This window comes from Carcharhinus amblyrhynchos, chromosome 4 (genome assembly GCF_965287045.1).
Source record: "Carcharhinus amblyrhynchos chromosome 4, sCarAmb.v2.hapA, whole genome shotgun sequence".
NCBI lineage: Eukaryota > Metazoa > Chordata > Chondrichthyes > Carcharhiniformes > Carcharhinidae > Carcharhinus > Carcharhinus amblyrhynchos.
Window position 1 is genome coordinate 27,789,455 of NC_137327.1, and position 14,150 is coordinate 27,803,604.

The window sequence follows — 14,150 nt, forward strand, 5'->3', positions numbered from 1 at the left end:
TTGCCGTACCTTTCTTATAAATCCCAATATTGCTTGATTTGTACTCTCAGGTTTGTGCTGACAAGTAACATTCATGCCATACAAATGCCATGCAATGACCATTTCCTCAATAAGAAGTTTCACAACACCAGGTCAAAAAGTCCAACAGGTTTTTTGGACTTTAACCTGGTGTTGTGAGCCTTCTTACTGTGTTTACCCCAGTCCAACACCGGCATCTCTACATCATGACCATTTCCAACAGGAGAAAATCTGACCATCATCTCTTGACACTTAATGGCATTACCGTCACTGAATTCCTATTATCAATATCCTAGGGGTTGCTACTGACCAGAAATTGAACTGTACTAACCACATAAACTTGAAGCCTCATTGATATGGAACCTGAGCAATACTTTTATTTCCAGGATAGTAGATAATTAAAGGCAGAAGTAGGATATTTTGCCCCTCACGCCTTCTCTAATTGATCCAATTATAGTCTCTACTTTTATGTCTAGCACCTATACCCTTTGACTCCTTAGAATCTATCTAACTCAGTCTTAAAAGTATTCAATGACCCTGCCCCCACTGCTCTGTGGGAAGTGAACTCCAAAGAATAATGATTGTCAGAGAAAAAGTTCTAATCATCTCTCAAATGGAAGTTCCCTTATTTTTAAACAACATCCTCTAGTCTTTCCCTCCAAAGAGAAATGTCCTTTCAGCATCCATTCTGTCACGTGCCCTCAGGATCTTTATATTTTTCAATAAGATCACATCTCATTCTTCTAAACTCCAATGGATGCAGGCTCAACTTGTCCATCCTTTCTCCATAAGATAACTCTTTCATACCAGGAATCAGTCGATTAGATGTTGACATGGCAGGAAAGCTGCACGTACAGGCTCATATTTTTAAGTCATGAATTGTGATTTTTGGCTCTGCTGTTAGCTTGGTGGCAGAGATTTGGGGTGCTGTTTTGAGATCTGGGAACCTGGAAAGTCAAATGTGCAATAAACATGCTAAAAGAGCATATTCCCTTTACCCAGCTCTTCAGCATGGTGAGTGTATGGTAAAAGGGCAACATAAAAAGACATCTGTATTTTTCTTAAATATAGATAAGCAGCTGCCTAAGTTTAAACTAAATCAAACAGGAAATTTGAACTTTCTGGTCATTAAATTTTTCTCATTTTAGAATTTTAACTTTTCTGTGATCCACAGAGAGAAGTCTGAAAAAAGAAATATCAGCTGTATGAGTCAGTCACCAACTTCCAATGCTGGAATAGCACGGGTTACACCAACAAGTCATTTTGGTCCTAGCCACTCGCTCCGCTACATTCCAGCTGCAGGTAATAACCCAAACATCAGATCAAATATTTACATTTCAAAATATGTATTCTTTGAACAAAAGGAAAATTTTTGACAATATATCTTGATGAACCGTCTTCTGCTTGAATGGTTAAAAGAAGTTTTTCCTGGCATTCAGCGCTTTGCATTTCTTCAGTTTCTGTATTCTTGTTAGTTAACATGTTTCAGAAAGAAATAAAGTGATAGCTTGAAACTTTGAGGTAGGCTTTGGTATCTATTGGGTAAGTAGCAGATTGGTCCACACACTATCAGCATAGGCAATCCACCCACTGCAGAATTTTTGTGGGAATGGGGGACATGCGAGCTTTTGGTGTCTTAGATGGATTAGATTCCTTTATTGTGTAAATTAGAAATGTAACATCTGATGAGAAATGAGCAGGAGAAGCATCAGTGCTTCAGCCTTGATCAGGATTGTGGTGTTTCTTAAAATAAGCGTATGCCTTTAATTTCAGTAAAATGAATACCAAAAGTAGTTATGCTGCATCTACCATGTATCTGCTTTTATGCCAGCTTGACTATGACATTCTGAAGTCATTTAAAATCCTTTTTTTTTATTTAATACATCTCCTACCTCCAAGTGTCCTGAAAATTTCTAGTTAATGTTCCCTATTCACAAAACTAAATCACCTATAAATACACAGGGAATAAAGGTAGTTCCACCTGACCCCAGAGGCATACCACTTCCAATTCTGGGCAAAACCCTAATTATTTGTTCAGAAGTAAACTGCAGATGCTGGAAATCTGAACTAAAAATTGAAAATACTCAGCAATCGGGCAACATCTGTGTAGAGAGAAACTGGTAATGTTTCAGGGAAGAGCTGGAAAAAGTTAGAAATGTAATAAGTTTTAAGCAAGTGAAAGAGGAAGACTGGAAAAAGAACAAAATGGAAAGTCTTTGATGGGGTGGAAGACAGGAGTTTGTGGTGTAGGGACATTGAAGAAACAAGAGATGTGCCCTGAGGAGTTGTGAATGGCAGACTGATATTTAAATAGCTACCATCTCAAAGAGAAAACAGGGGAAAATTAACTAAAATTAAAACTTGCAAAGGAAAATAAAAACAAAATGAGAGCAAAGACTGTGGTCCATAAGGCTAACGATTGCCTAATTGAAAGATGAGATGCTGTTCCTTGAGCTTCATTGGGACACTGCAGAAGATCGAGGACAAGAGATCAGCATGATAGCAGGGTGGAAAATTTAAATGACAAAGGATCGAACCTTAGGTCATGCATGTGGACTGAATGGAGGTGTTCCACAAAGTTTGTTTAGTCTCTCCGATGTAGAGCAGGTCGCACTGTGAGCAGTGAATACGGTATACTAAATTGAAAAATGGATTTTTTTTTCTTCCTGTCCTAACTTTTTTATTCATGCTCTTACATTACCTCATGCCTGTTTTTTTTTGATGAGTCTCTTGTGAAACATCTTATCAAGTTGCTTTTTGAAAATCCATTTATATTCTTAAGGCTGGTCCATTCAGATCCTCAAACCTGCTCTGCCTTTCAGTTGGAATTAAATTATGGCTGATCTAATTTCTTAACATCATTTATCTATCTTGGCTTCATATTTCTTGATAAACATGTGTACTTGTACTTCCGAATGTCTTTGCTTTATGATTCCTAGTTTAAATGTTTACCATTTAAACACTCATTTGGAAAGTGGATGATCTAATATTCGCCTACATTAAATTCTACCTGCCATATTTTTCCCACTCTTTTAATATGCCTGTGTCCTTGTACAGCATCCTGCTTCCGTTTGTAATTCTGTGATCTACACAGCTTATAGTCCTACTTTGTTTGGTAGCTTGCAAACCTGGAGATACAACTTTCCATTCTTTCATCCAAGTCATTAACAATTTGATAAAAAGTTGAGGTCTCAGAACAGATCCATTGAAAGACGAGGTACTTGTTCCTTGAGCTTGCATTGAGCTTCATTTGAAATCGCAGAAGATCGAGGGCAAGAGTTGAACGTAATAGCAAAGTGAAGAATTTAAGTGACAGAGGACCATAACCGTGGGTCATAAATGGAGGTGATCTTTGTCATACCCTGCCAATCTAAATACATACTCTTTATCTCCACATCAAAAAGTTCATCTAAATTTGGTAAACATGACCTACCTTTTTCAAATCCATGCTGACGCTTGAAGTGCTTTCCAAGTGCTCAGTTTCTTTGATACCAGATAACAGGTATCAGTAACTTCCCCACAGGTTAACAAGTCTTCAATTACCTGGTTTATCTACTGACCTTCTTGATTAACACTGAGACATTTGGAATTTTCCAATTCCATGGCATGATCACTGAATCTAACCATCTTTGTAAAATTATGACTGATGCATCCGCAATTTTCTAATTTATTACAATACCTTAAGAATTTCCTCCTTAAGCCTCTCCCCTTCTCTTTCTTCCTTTAAGATGCTCCTGAAAGCCTACCTCTCTGGACATTTGCGCTATCTCCTAATGTGGTTTGGTGTGAAATTTTGCTTTATAACACTACTTCATAGTCCCTTGGGATATTTTATTATGTTAAAGGTGCTATTCAAATACAAGTTATTGGGTAGAAGCTATCAGTTTCTTGAGATTTTTATTTTCTCCTTTTCCATTTTTAAAAATTCATTTCTAGGATGTGGGCTTAGCTGGCTGTGCTGGCATTTATTGCTCATCTCTAATTGCCCTTGAGAAAGTGATGGTGAGCTACCTTTTTAAACCACTGTGGTCTTTGTAGTGTACATAGGTGCACAGTGCTATTAGGAAGGGAGTTCCAGGATTTTGACCCAGCAATAGTGAAAGAATAGTGATATTTTCCAAGTCAGGATGGTGAGTGACTTGAAGGGAAACTTGCAGTTGGTGTTCCCATTTGTCTGCTGCCCTTGTCCTTTTTAGATTGTAGTGGTTGTTGGTTCAGAATGTATTGCCTAAGAATCCTTGGTGAGTTCCGTACTTGAATTAAATCCACTAAGTTCTACCTTTATTTTTAGGTTCCATTTTACCACTGACATTTTGTCCTCTTCCCCCATGATAAGTACACACAGAATACAAATAACTAATTTAATAAGTATATTATTTCCTTATTATTTTAATATCACCTGCAACTGTCTTTAATGGATCCACATTCTGCTATTCCACTTTTTTTTCATGCATATTCATTGTAAAAGAAATGCTCTTGTACTATCTGTAATAATGAATTCTTAGTTTGCCCATAATTACATTAGACATTATCAGTGGTCTATTAATCCTTCTCCCTTTTGTGTTCAAATTTGCTCCATTTGTTATTTTCTAGTCTAATGACAATTTGCATATTTAAGGATTGAGAAATTGTCCCCCTATCCTCCATTATCTCCTCTGATTTGTTTCCACTCCTGAGGATACCTGTCAAATAACATCCATGTGAATTTTGCTTTTTTTTTTGAGAATCAATTCAATTTGACAATTATTCCAAATCCTCCTGGCATACCTAAGTTATCATAATCACTGTGTAATTTGTAAAAAATAAAATGCACCCCTATTAGTAGGAAACTATTGTGTACACTTTTGAGTTACAAGATTGACTGCTTCAAAAGAATTATTTGACTATGAAGCATGAGGATGTGGAAGTTGGTGTATCAATAATCATTACTTTTTTACTTATGTGGATTGAGAAGGAGGAGGAAACTATCCAACAATTGTTGCTTGGACTTCAGTTTGCTTACTATATGAAGATAAAATCAAATAACTTTATTACTTGTACAGTTTGTTTTCATTTTGACAGTTGTTCAATTTGGATAAAATGTAGACTTTTTTCTTCAACTATCCCTAGCTAATTAAAATGTCTATCACTATCTGCAAGTGCTTTTTTCCCTGCTCCAACATAACTAACCAATGCAGTTGAATAACTTAGTACAACAACTTTGAATATACATTTTTTTTCTCTTTCTCTCTTTGGTATGCCTTTAATTTTAAAATCTGGAGTATATTCATGACTCGTTGTTTTCTGTTTGCTAACAGAACTCCGAGTGGAGGTAGAACAGCACAGTCGCATGGGAACTAAAGATAGCGGATCTTCCTCTGAATATTCCAGTTCACCATCAAGTCCAATAGGAATCCAGGGAAGGGAGGAGAGTTCAGATAGTGCAGATGAAAATGACAGACGTAAGTTTCTAGAACCTGATGTGGGTAAAGAATATCTGCAGATTGAAATGACAGACATGGGTTTCTAGAACTTGATGGTAAAGAATATCAACAGAGATGATTAGATAGATTCATTACTGGTTTCCTACAGATATTATTTTGTTCTGCACTTAAGCTTATTGTTCAGCAATGCCAGATTGCATATATTGTAAGGAAGGTTAGTGTTGCTGGTATTTCATAATTAACAACTCTTTTTTGTCCTGTGTATAGTTTTGTATTTCCCTCTTAGGTTGATGATTAAAAGGTCAACTTCTTAGAATTTTTCAATTTGTTGTTAGTATAAAAGACATTATGGTACTTTAACAATGACAGACTGCTTATTTCTGATTGCTGTCATCTTTGTTCGTGGCTGGATGTCTCTCCATTCAGGACAACTGTTTGTTTGCCTTTATGGTATCCATGAGATTAAAACAAAAATTCAGGAATAGAAATAAAATTGGACACACAACCATAAAATATTGACTTCTGAACGGCATATTTGCATTGTGAACTAGGTTGTATGTAATCTGATCTCAGCCAGGCAAGCAGCAAAATGTGTTATTGTTAATGTAGGCCAAAATCTTCTGTCCTTGATTGCAGCTAGGATTTTCTGGTGCTGCTAAATGTGAATGGAGTTTTGGCTGGAACGCCAAATTCTCTATTTTCACTTACAACAGGTCCCACCCATAGAGGAGACTGGAGAATCCCACGATCAGAGCTTTGGGCTAGGGAGAAGGAAATCTGCTAAACTTCATACTAACAATTGCTACATAAGTGGACACCAAAGGATATGAGATAGAATGTCTTTGTTATCTGGCTTCCAAACATTCAGTCCCTAGACTTTTACATAAATTCCAGTCTTCCCATTTATAATGGGTAAACTGGAACATAACCTGAGGAGAGATGGAGAAAATTGGAAACAAATCTTAAAGTATAAACAAAAGGCACTTTCATCAATTTTCTAAATTGCCAATTTAGAAGTTAACATAGAATAACAATGTGTCAGAAGAATATATAACACAATGGGTGTGATTTTCCCCAAAAGAAATTCCAACTGTTGAATTCAGCTGGACTAATTCGTGCTTTTTTTTCAGTGGGAGTGCACACTAGAATCTCCCACTCTGCACTGCAGAGGCCACCAGCGTGAATATCACTGAATTTCAGGGGGTGGGGCCTATTACCCCTTGAGGCTGAAACCAGCAGGCCTCTGCACATGCACAGTGGCCCTGAACTGTCAGCCTCTCGTTTGCTAGCCAGCTTAACCGCTGGCCAAACCATGACCTGCATAGCCCGATTGCCCTCCCTCTGGGCAGTGCCAAGGTGCCCCTGAACATGGGCACTTTGTCCCCTGGGTAGTACCAGGTTGCCCAGAGGGCAGAATCCCCTCCCAGTGCATGATCCCCTAGGGGGTTCTCATTGCCCCCTTTTCAGTCCAGCGATAGTTCCCTGAAAGTGGGGACCTACTATAAACTCCACTGGAGTGAAACACTCAAGCGGGGTGGGAGAGGCTTGCAGGCCCATAAAATTCAGTCCCAGGCCTGCTAATCACATTGAAATAACATTAAAAATAGATGCAAATCACTTACCTGGTCTTCCTGTCGGTTTCCAGTGCAGGTCTGACAGCGCCAGAAATCTGGGGGTGGGAGATGCGCATACAGTGGGAACATGTGCATATATCTCGCACATGCCCAGACGTGAGATTCTCCCACCATGTTGTGCAGCGGGATGGGAGAATCGCCCCCAAAGGTTTCTTTTTTTTAAGTTTTATTGATTACTGAAACCAAATCATTAGAAAAACTTTAGTTTGCAAAAGAACTAGGTATTTTTCTCCTTTCATTTGAAGACTCATAGATGGTCTATAGTTGATGCAAAGCTTGATGTCAAAAGAACAGTTTATGGATAAAGTCATAAAACTTGCAAAAGTTAAATAATGAAAATGACAGCCCCTGCTCAGAAATTCATTGTTACCGTAGTCTGTGCCAATCTGATCTTCCATTGTTTCATTATATCAAAAACAAATGTCTATATTTCTAACTCCATGATGATTCTATGAAAACAAATGCATGACTTAATTATAGTATTACAGCATATGGAACACTCGAGTTGTTTCCTGAGTTAGATCAGCTAGGGTGACAGTGGGGCTCTACTCTTAATGTGTCAATGTCCCTCAGCCAGAGGGGAAAGATCTACCAGACTTTTAATTACTAGCCAAATATGACCCACCATCTTAGGATCCCTACAGTGCAGAAGGAGGCCACTCAGCCCATCAAGTCCACCCAAGCTCTATTCCTGTAACTCCACATACCCTGCTAGTCCCCTGACGCTAAGGTCAATTTAGCACGGTCAATCAACCTAACCCACACATCTTTAGACTGTGCGAGGAAACTGGAATACCCGGAGGAAATCCATGCAGACATGAGGAGAATGTGCAAACTCCACATAGACAGTGACCCAAGGCCAGAATTGAACCCAGGTCCCTGGTATTGTGAGGCAGCAGTGCTAACTGCTGTGTCATTGTGCCTTGTTACAGATAGAAGAGGATTTACTTTACACAGCTTTATTTCTCCTCTCTGGAAACAGAAATATGTGTATTTACTCTTTATATGCAGCTCCATATTTTCCAACCCTTCCGTTTTGGTGTGGTCCAATTTCTTCCAACAGTGACCCCGCAGCAAACTCAAGATAGGGTGAACTAAAAGAGGCTAGTTTACTTTGCACTACATGCAAAAGAGGAGGGACTCTCAGTAAGTAGCTCTCGGTACACTTAAACAATTGGAGGGAAATGGGAATGAAAGCGGTACACAGTAAAGACCAAAGAGAAGACATGAATCATTGATTCTGGACTCACATAAAACAAACTCCAATGGTGTATTCTTTTACAGATTCAGCAGTTTGAGGATGGATGCTGGTTAATTCACTTTTCCATTGGGGATGACTTTTTTGGTGGGATGGTGATGATTTGATCTTGTAGGTGAAGTTCATGTAGAGACAGTATAGATGAGGGCCAGGCAATTTTAAACCTGAATAGAGCTCTGATTCTGCTGCTTAGATGATAGAAGATGGCAGACTGCCTTGGCTGCTTCACAAGGCAGGATAACTGGTTCTCCCAGCTAGTGAAAACTTGGTTTGATCCTCTGATGCCCACTTCTCCATTTTGGTTTGGACAAAGGATATATATTCCTTTGTCTAGATTCTTGAGATGGTTAATGTTTCAACTGTTAATTTCGAAGATTTCAGGATCCCTTGTCTTATCAGACAGGTGATCTCGGTTGGCTGGTACTGGTTTTAGAAATATGTCAGTGGCCTTATGGCCTTTGGAATTTGGTGTGTCAAGCAGAAGGCTGTTAGCATCTCTTCAGGTGTAACAAGTTTGTAGCTTTTCTTAATGTCAAGAAGTTCTTTGTGTTTGAGTCATAGGCCAAAATTTCACGTATAAAAGTTTGAGCATGTACCAGATCCAGAAATACATAAAGTTGTCCAAGAAGGCATGAGGTGCAGATCCTAATATTGCACCCTTGCGTGATATTTTGCACGCCCACTAACAATCAGGAGGCCAATTTAAATTAATTAAACAGCAATTGACTGGGATTTTAAGTTGCCCATCTGCTTTTATGGTTGGTGGTCGGCCAATTAACAAGGCAGGCTTTTGTGTTTAAGCTGCAATCTCTATCTAGGCAGGATGAAATTCAGCACTCAAATAAAAATAACATCTGGAGACTGAGGTTTGTGTATGATTGTGCTGCCTGGACACTCGTGGCACAGCTTTTCTGTTGATATTTATTTTGTACTGGTCTGCAGATCCCTGATACATCTGCAGTGGCTGCTATGCTGAAGGAGTTCATTGGAACTGCTGTTTGTCCAACACCCATCCTACCTAACAATGCTCAGCCTTTCACTATTTGGTCATCAGATCACAGGAACAATGCAATCTTGGGTGGGAGTGAGTTTCACATCTGATCCTGCCCATGCTGACTTTGGACATGTCCTAAATGTAAAATTCAGGCCATAGCCTACAAAGTCTTGAGTCTTATCAAGTCTTCATCCAGTTTTAAAGATTTTATAAATTAGCCATGTTGATAAGGAAATATTCTATAAAAATATAGTGAGATCCTACTCTGGGATGATTTTCAGGAAAAATGTTTTAAAACATTCTATTACTTTTTATCAATATATTCTTTGTAAATCTGAAGGATATAAGTATTAGAGAATTAAATGTTCAGGGACTCCAAGATGGGCCAGATGCAGAATAATGAGTTTCCACTTTGCAAGGATATATGAGAACACATAAGTTATTTTTAATATAAATTGGAAAAGCTCAAATGATTTAGTTCCAGGGTTGACTGCTTTGTGATCTGGGCTTTTCTTTAATTCTTCAGGGGATGTGGGTAATTCTGGAATAAACCAAATTGGTCATTTCTGTAAGACTTCCAAATATAGTGGTGGCACTTCTCTTTGAACCCCTGCAGTCCTTGCATTGCAGATGTTCCAACAGTGAGCTTAGATAGAAGCTACCCAGAGTTTGACCCAGCAAATATGAAAGAATAAAATAAGATATCTAATATAGATTGGTATATAACTTGAAGATTTTTCTGATCGTATCTTTAATGGTAGAGGTTACAGGGCAGGGAGGTGAAGTCAGTATATTTGGTGAATTTATGCTCTGTATCCTAAAATGGTTCATAACGCAGCCAGAGTACACCACTGTTGGTGAATGAGATTAATATTTAACCTGTACCAGTGGTGCCGATTAAACAAATTGATTTAATCTGAGTGCTGTTGCACTTTTTAGTATTGTTACATCTTTGCCAATTCAGGGAAGTGTTGACTATTCCATTATCCTTTTGATTCGAGCCTTGTAGACGTTGGAGGGACTTTGAGGGGTTAGAATTGAACTATTTACTGCAATAGCTAGCCAGCCTCTATCCTACTATGGTAACCAGATTGATAATAGAACTGGTCCAGTTAAACCCTGGTAATCTTAAAATATTGATAGTCAGGAATTTACTGTTCGTTGTGAGAGATTTGATGGTGAGGCCATTGATAGTCAGGAGAAGATGGTTGGGTCTAATCTTATTTGAGCCTTGCATTACCTTACCTATCTGTCATGCATTATCTGCATATTTGTACGTCCAGATCGGAATGCTGTAGGCTGGCATGGAATTTTGATTAGATCTGAACATTGCAGTCACCAGTGAATGGAATGAAGCCCATCACTGAAGCAACTGAAGACGGTTGAACCTTTAGAAGCTCTGACAGCAGCGTTCAAGACCTCGCATATCTGATGCAAGATGAGCTTCTAAACACACATCCATAGCATCACTAGGTCGGCCTATTTCTGTCTTGGCAACATCACTCAACCCCTCCCCTATTATAGCTCATGTGCTGCTGAAACCCTCATCCATGAAGTTGTTACTTATAGACTTGATTATTTCATGGTTAGCCTTGCACTCTGTAAATTTGAGGTCATCCAAAAGTATGTTGCCCATATCCTGATCTGTATCAGGTTTTGTTCATCCACCACACCTATGATCACTGACCTATGTGCCTTCCAGGCCAAATCGTGTTCAGTTAATCTGATTTGTGTATTTTGATGAAGTAACAAAGGGTTAGAGTCATGCAGCATGGAAACAGGTCCTTCAGCCCAATTTGTCCATGCCGATCCTTTTTTAACCACTAGCCCATATCCTTCAATACCCATCTTACCCATATAACCGTCTAAATGCTTTTTAAAAGACAAAATTGTACCAATCTCTACTATTACCTCCGGCAGCTCATTACAGATACCCTCTGTATGAAAGAATTGCTCCTCTGGACCCTTTTGTGTATCTCTCCTCTCACCTTAAACCTATGCCCTCTAGTTTTAGACTCCCCTTTGGGGAAAAAATGTTGACTATCTATCTGATCTATGCCCATCATTATTTTATAGACTTATATAGGATCACCCCTAAGCCTCCTGTGCTCCAGGGGAAAAAGTCCAGTCTATCCAGCCTCTCCTTGTAACTCAAACCATCAAGTCCTGGTAGCATCCTAGTAAATCTTTTTTGCACTCTTTCTAGTTTAATATTATTCTTTCTATAATAGTGACCAGAATTGTACACAGTATCCCAAGTGTGGCCGTACCAATGTCTTGTACAACTTTAACAAGACATCCCAACTCTTGTATTCAGTGTTCTGACCAATGAAGCTAAATGCTGCCTTCACCACCCTGTCCACCTGTGACTCCACTTTCAAGGAGCAATGAACCTTACACCTGGATCTCTTTGTTCTGTAACTTTCCCCAATGCCCTACCATGAATTAAGTCCTGCCCTGGTTCAATCTACCATCACCTCGCATTTACCTAAATTAAACTCCATCTGCCATTCATCACCCACTGGCCCAATTGATCAAGATCACATTGCAATCATAATAACCACCTTCACTGTCCATTCTGCCACCAATCTTCTTGTCATTTGCAAACTTATTAACCATGTATCCTAAATTCTCATAAAGATCACTAATATAAATGACAAATGACAGTGAACCCAGCACTGATCCCTGAGGCACACCGCTGGTCACAAGCCTCCTGTTTGAAAAACAACCTTCTACAACCACGCTCTGTCTTCTGTCATCAAGCCAATTTTGTACCAGTTCGTTACCTCACCCTGGATCCCGTGAGATTTAACCTTATGCAACAACCTACCATGTGGAACCTTGTCAAAGGCCTTGCCAAAGTCCATGTAGACAACGTCAACTGCACTGTCCTCATCTACCTTCTTGGTTATCCCTTCAAAAAACGCAATCAAATTCATGTGACATGATTTTCCACTCACAATCATGCTGATTGTCGCTAATTAGTTCTTGCCTCTCTAAAGGCCTGTAGAATACCTTCTAACAACTTACCCACTACAGATCTGAGGCTTACTGGCCTGTCGTTCCCAGTTTTTTTTCCCTGCAGCCCTCCTTAAACAAAGACACAACATTTGCCACCCTCCAATCTTCAGGCACCTCACTTGTGGCTGTCAATGATTCAAATATCTCTGCTAGGTGGCCTGCAATTTCCTCCCTATCCTCCATTGGATACACTTCATCAGGTCCCAGAGATTTATCTACCTTGATGCACTTTAAGACTTCCAGCACTACCTCCTCTGTAATACGTACACTATTTATTTCCCCAAGTTCCCTAACATCCATGCCTTTCTCAACAGTAAAAACTGATGAGAAGTGCTCATTTAGGATCTCACCCGTCTCTTGTGGATCCACACATAGATGACTTTGTTAATCTTTGAGAGGCCCTAGTTACTCTTTCGCCCTTTATGTATTTGTCAAAGCTCTTTGGATTCTCCTTTGCCTTATCTGCCAAAGCAATCTGGTGTCCCCTTTTTGCACTTCTGAATAACTCCACTCTTACAACCTCTATACTCTTCAAGGAATCCACTCGATCCCAGCTTCCTATGAATGACATATGCCCCTTTCTTCCTGACCAGGGCCTCAATATCCTGAGTCATTCAGGATTCCCTACTTCCAACAGCCTTGCCCTTCACTCTGAAAGGAATGTTTTTACACTGAACCCTGTTTAACGCACTTTTAAGAGCCTCCCACTTACTAGACGTCCCTTTGTTTGCCAATGGACTCCACCAATCATCTTTTGAAAGTTCCTGTCTAATACCATCAAAATTGGCCTTGCCCCAGTTTAGAATTTTAACTTTTGGGTCAGACCTATCATTCTCCCTAGCTATCTTAAAACTAATGGAATTATGGTCACTGTTCCCAAAGTGATCCCTCACTAACACTTCTGTCACCTGCTCTTCCTTATTTCCCTAGACAAAGTCAAAATTTTCTCATACTGAAAGAGATTTCTCTTGAATACACTCAACAAATCTTTCTCCATCCAAGCCCCTAATACTATGGCTGTCCCAGTCAATGTTGGGAAAGTTAAAATCCCTTACAATTACCATTCTATTTTTCTTGGAGGTATCTGTAAACTTCTTACATGTTTGCTCTTCAATTTTCCACTGACAATCCCATCAAAGTCATCTCCCTGTTCTTATCTTTCCGTTCTACCCATGTAGACTCAGTGGGTGAATCCTCAGAAGTATCCCCTCTCAGTATTGCCATGATGTTTTCCCTAACAAAAATGTAACTCCCCCTCCTCTTTTACTTCTTGTTCTAACTTTCCTTTAGCATCTGTACGCTGGAACATTGAGCTGCCAGTCCCGTCCCTCCCTTAGCCATGTTTCAGTAATAACTATAATATCCTAGTCCCGTGTACCCATCCATGCCTTGAGTTCATCTGCCTTGCCCGTCAGGCCTCTTGCACTGAAATAACTGCACTTTAATCTGGATGTTCCTTGCTTTCGACCCTGCTTTTGCTTGACCTGTGTGATGTTAGGATTATTTACACTGCCTTTACTACTTAATGTGCTACCTTCAACCTTCTCTACTGTCTCCCTACTGCTATGGGTCCCATGATCCTGCCAAACTAGTTTAAACCCTCCCGAGTGGGTCTAGCAGGATATCCTTCTTGAAAATGATATCTGGTTTCCAGAGGGAGCCATCCTTGGTAAAGTCATGGCTCCAGGTAGGATGTCCAGTTGTATTAGAACATAGAACATAGAACATTACAGCGCAGAACAGGCCCTTCGGCCCACGATGTTGCGCCGACCAGCTTTTAAGAAAAAAACAACACTAACCCA

The 14,150-nt window shown here is 39.5% G+C and overlaps 1 protein-coding gene across 3 annotated transcripts in view; it reads left to right on the forward strand.

Moving 5' to 3' along the window:
* The window catches only part of zcchc14 (zinc finger, CCHC domain containing 14), a 108,868-nt gene that overhangs the window by 66,266 nt on the left and 28,452 nt on the right, over positions 1–14,150 (forward strand). For 2 of the 3 annotated variants that reach the window (XM_080186889.1, XM_080186891.1), the window contains exons 10-11: positions 1,193–1,320; positions 5,316–5,459. In XM_080186889.1, coding sequence (XP_080043015.1) covers positions 1,193–1,320; positions 5,316–5,459 — 272 coding nt within the window. The remainder of the gene's footprint in view (positions 1–1,192; positions 1,321–5,315; positions 5,460–14,150) is intronic. The other variant, XM_080186890.1, reaches the window with a different exon arrangement.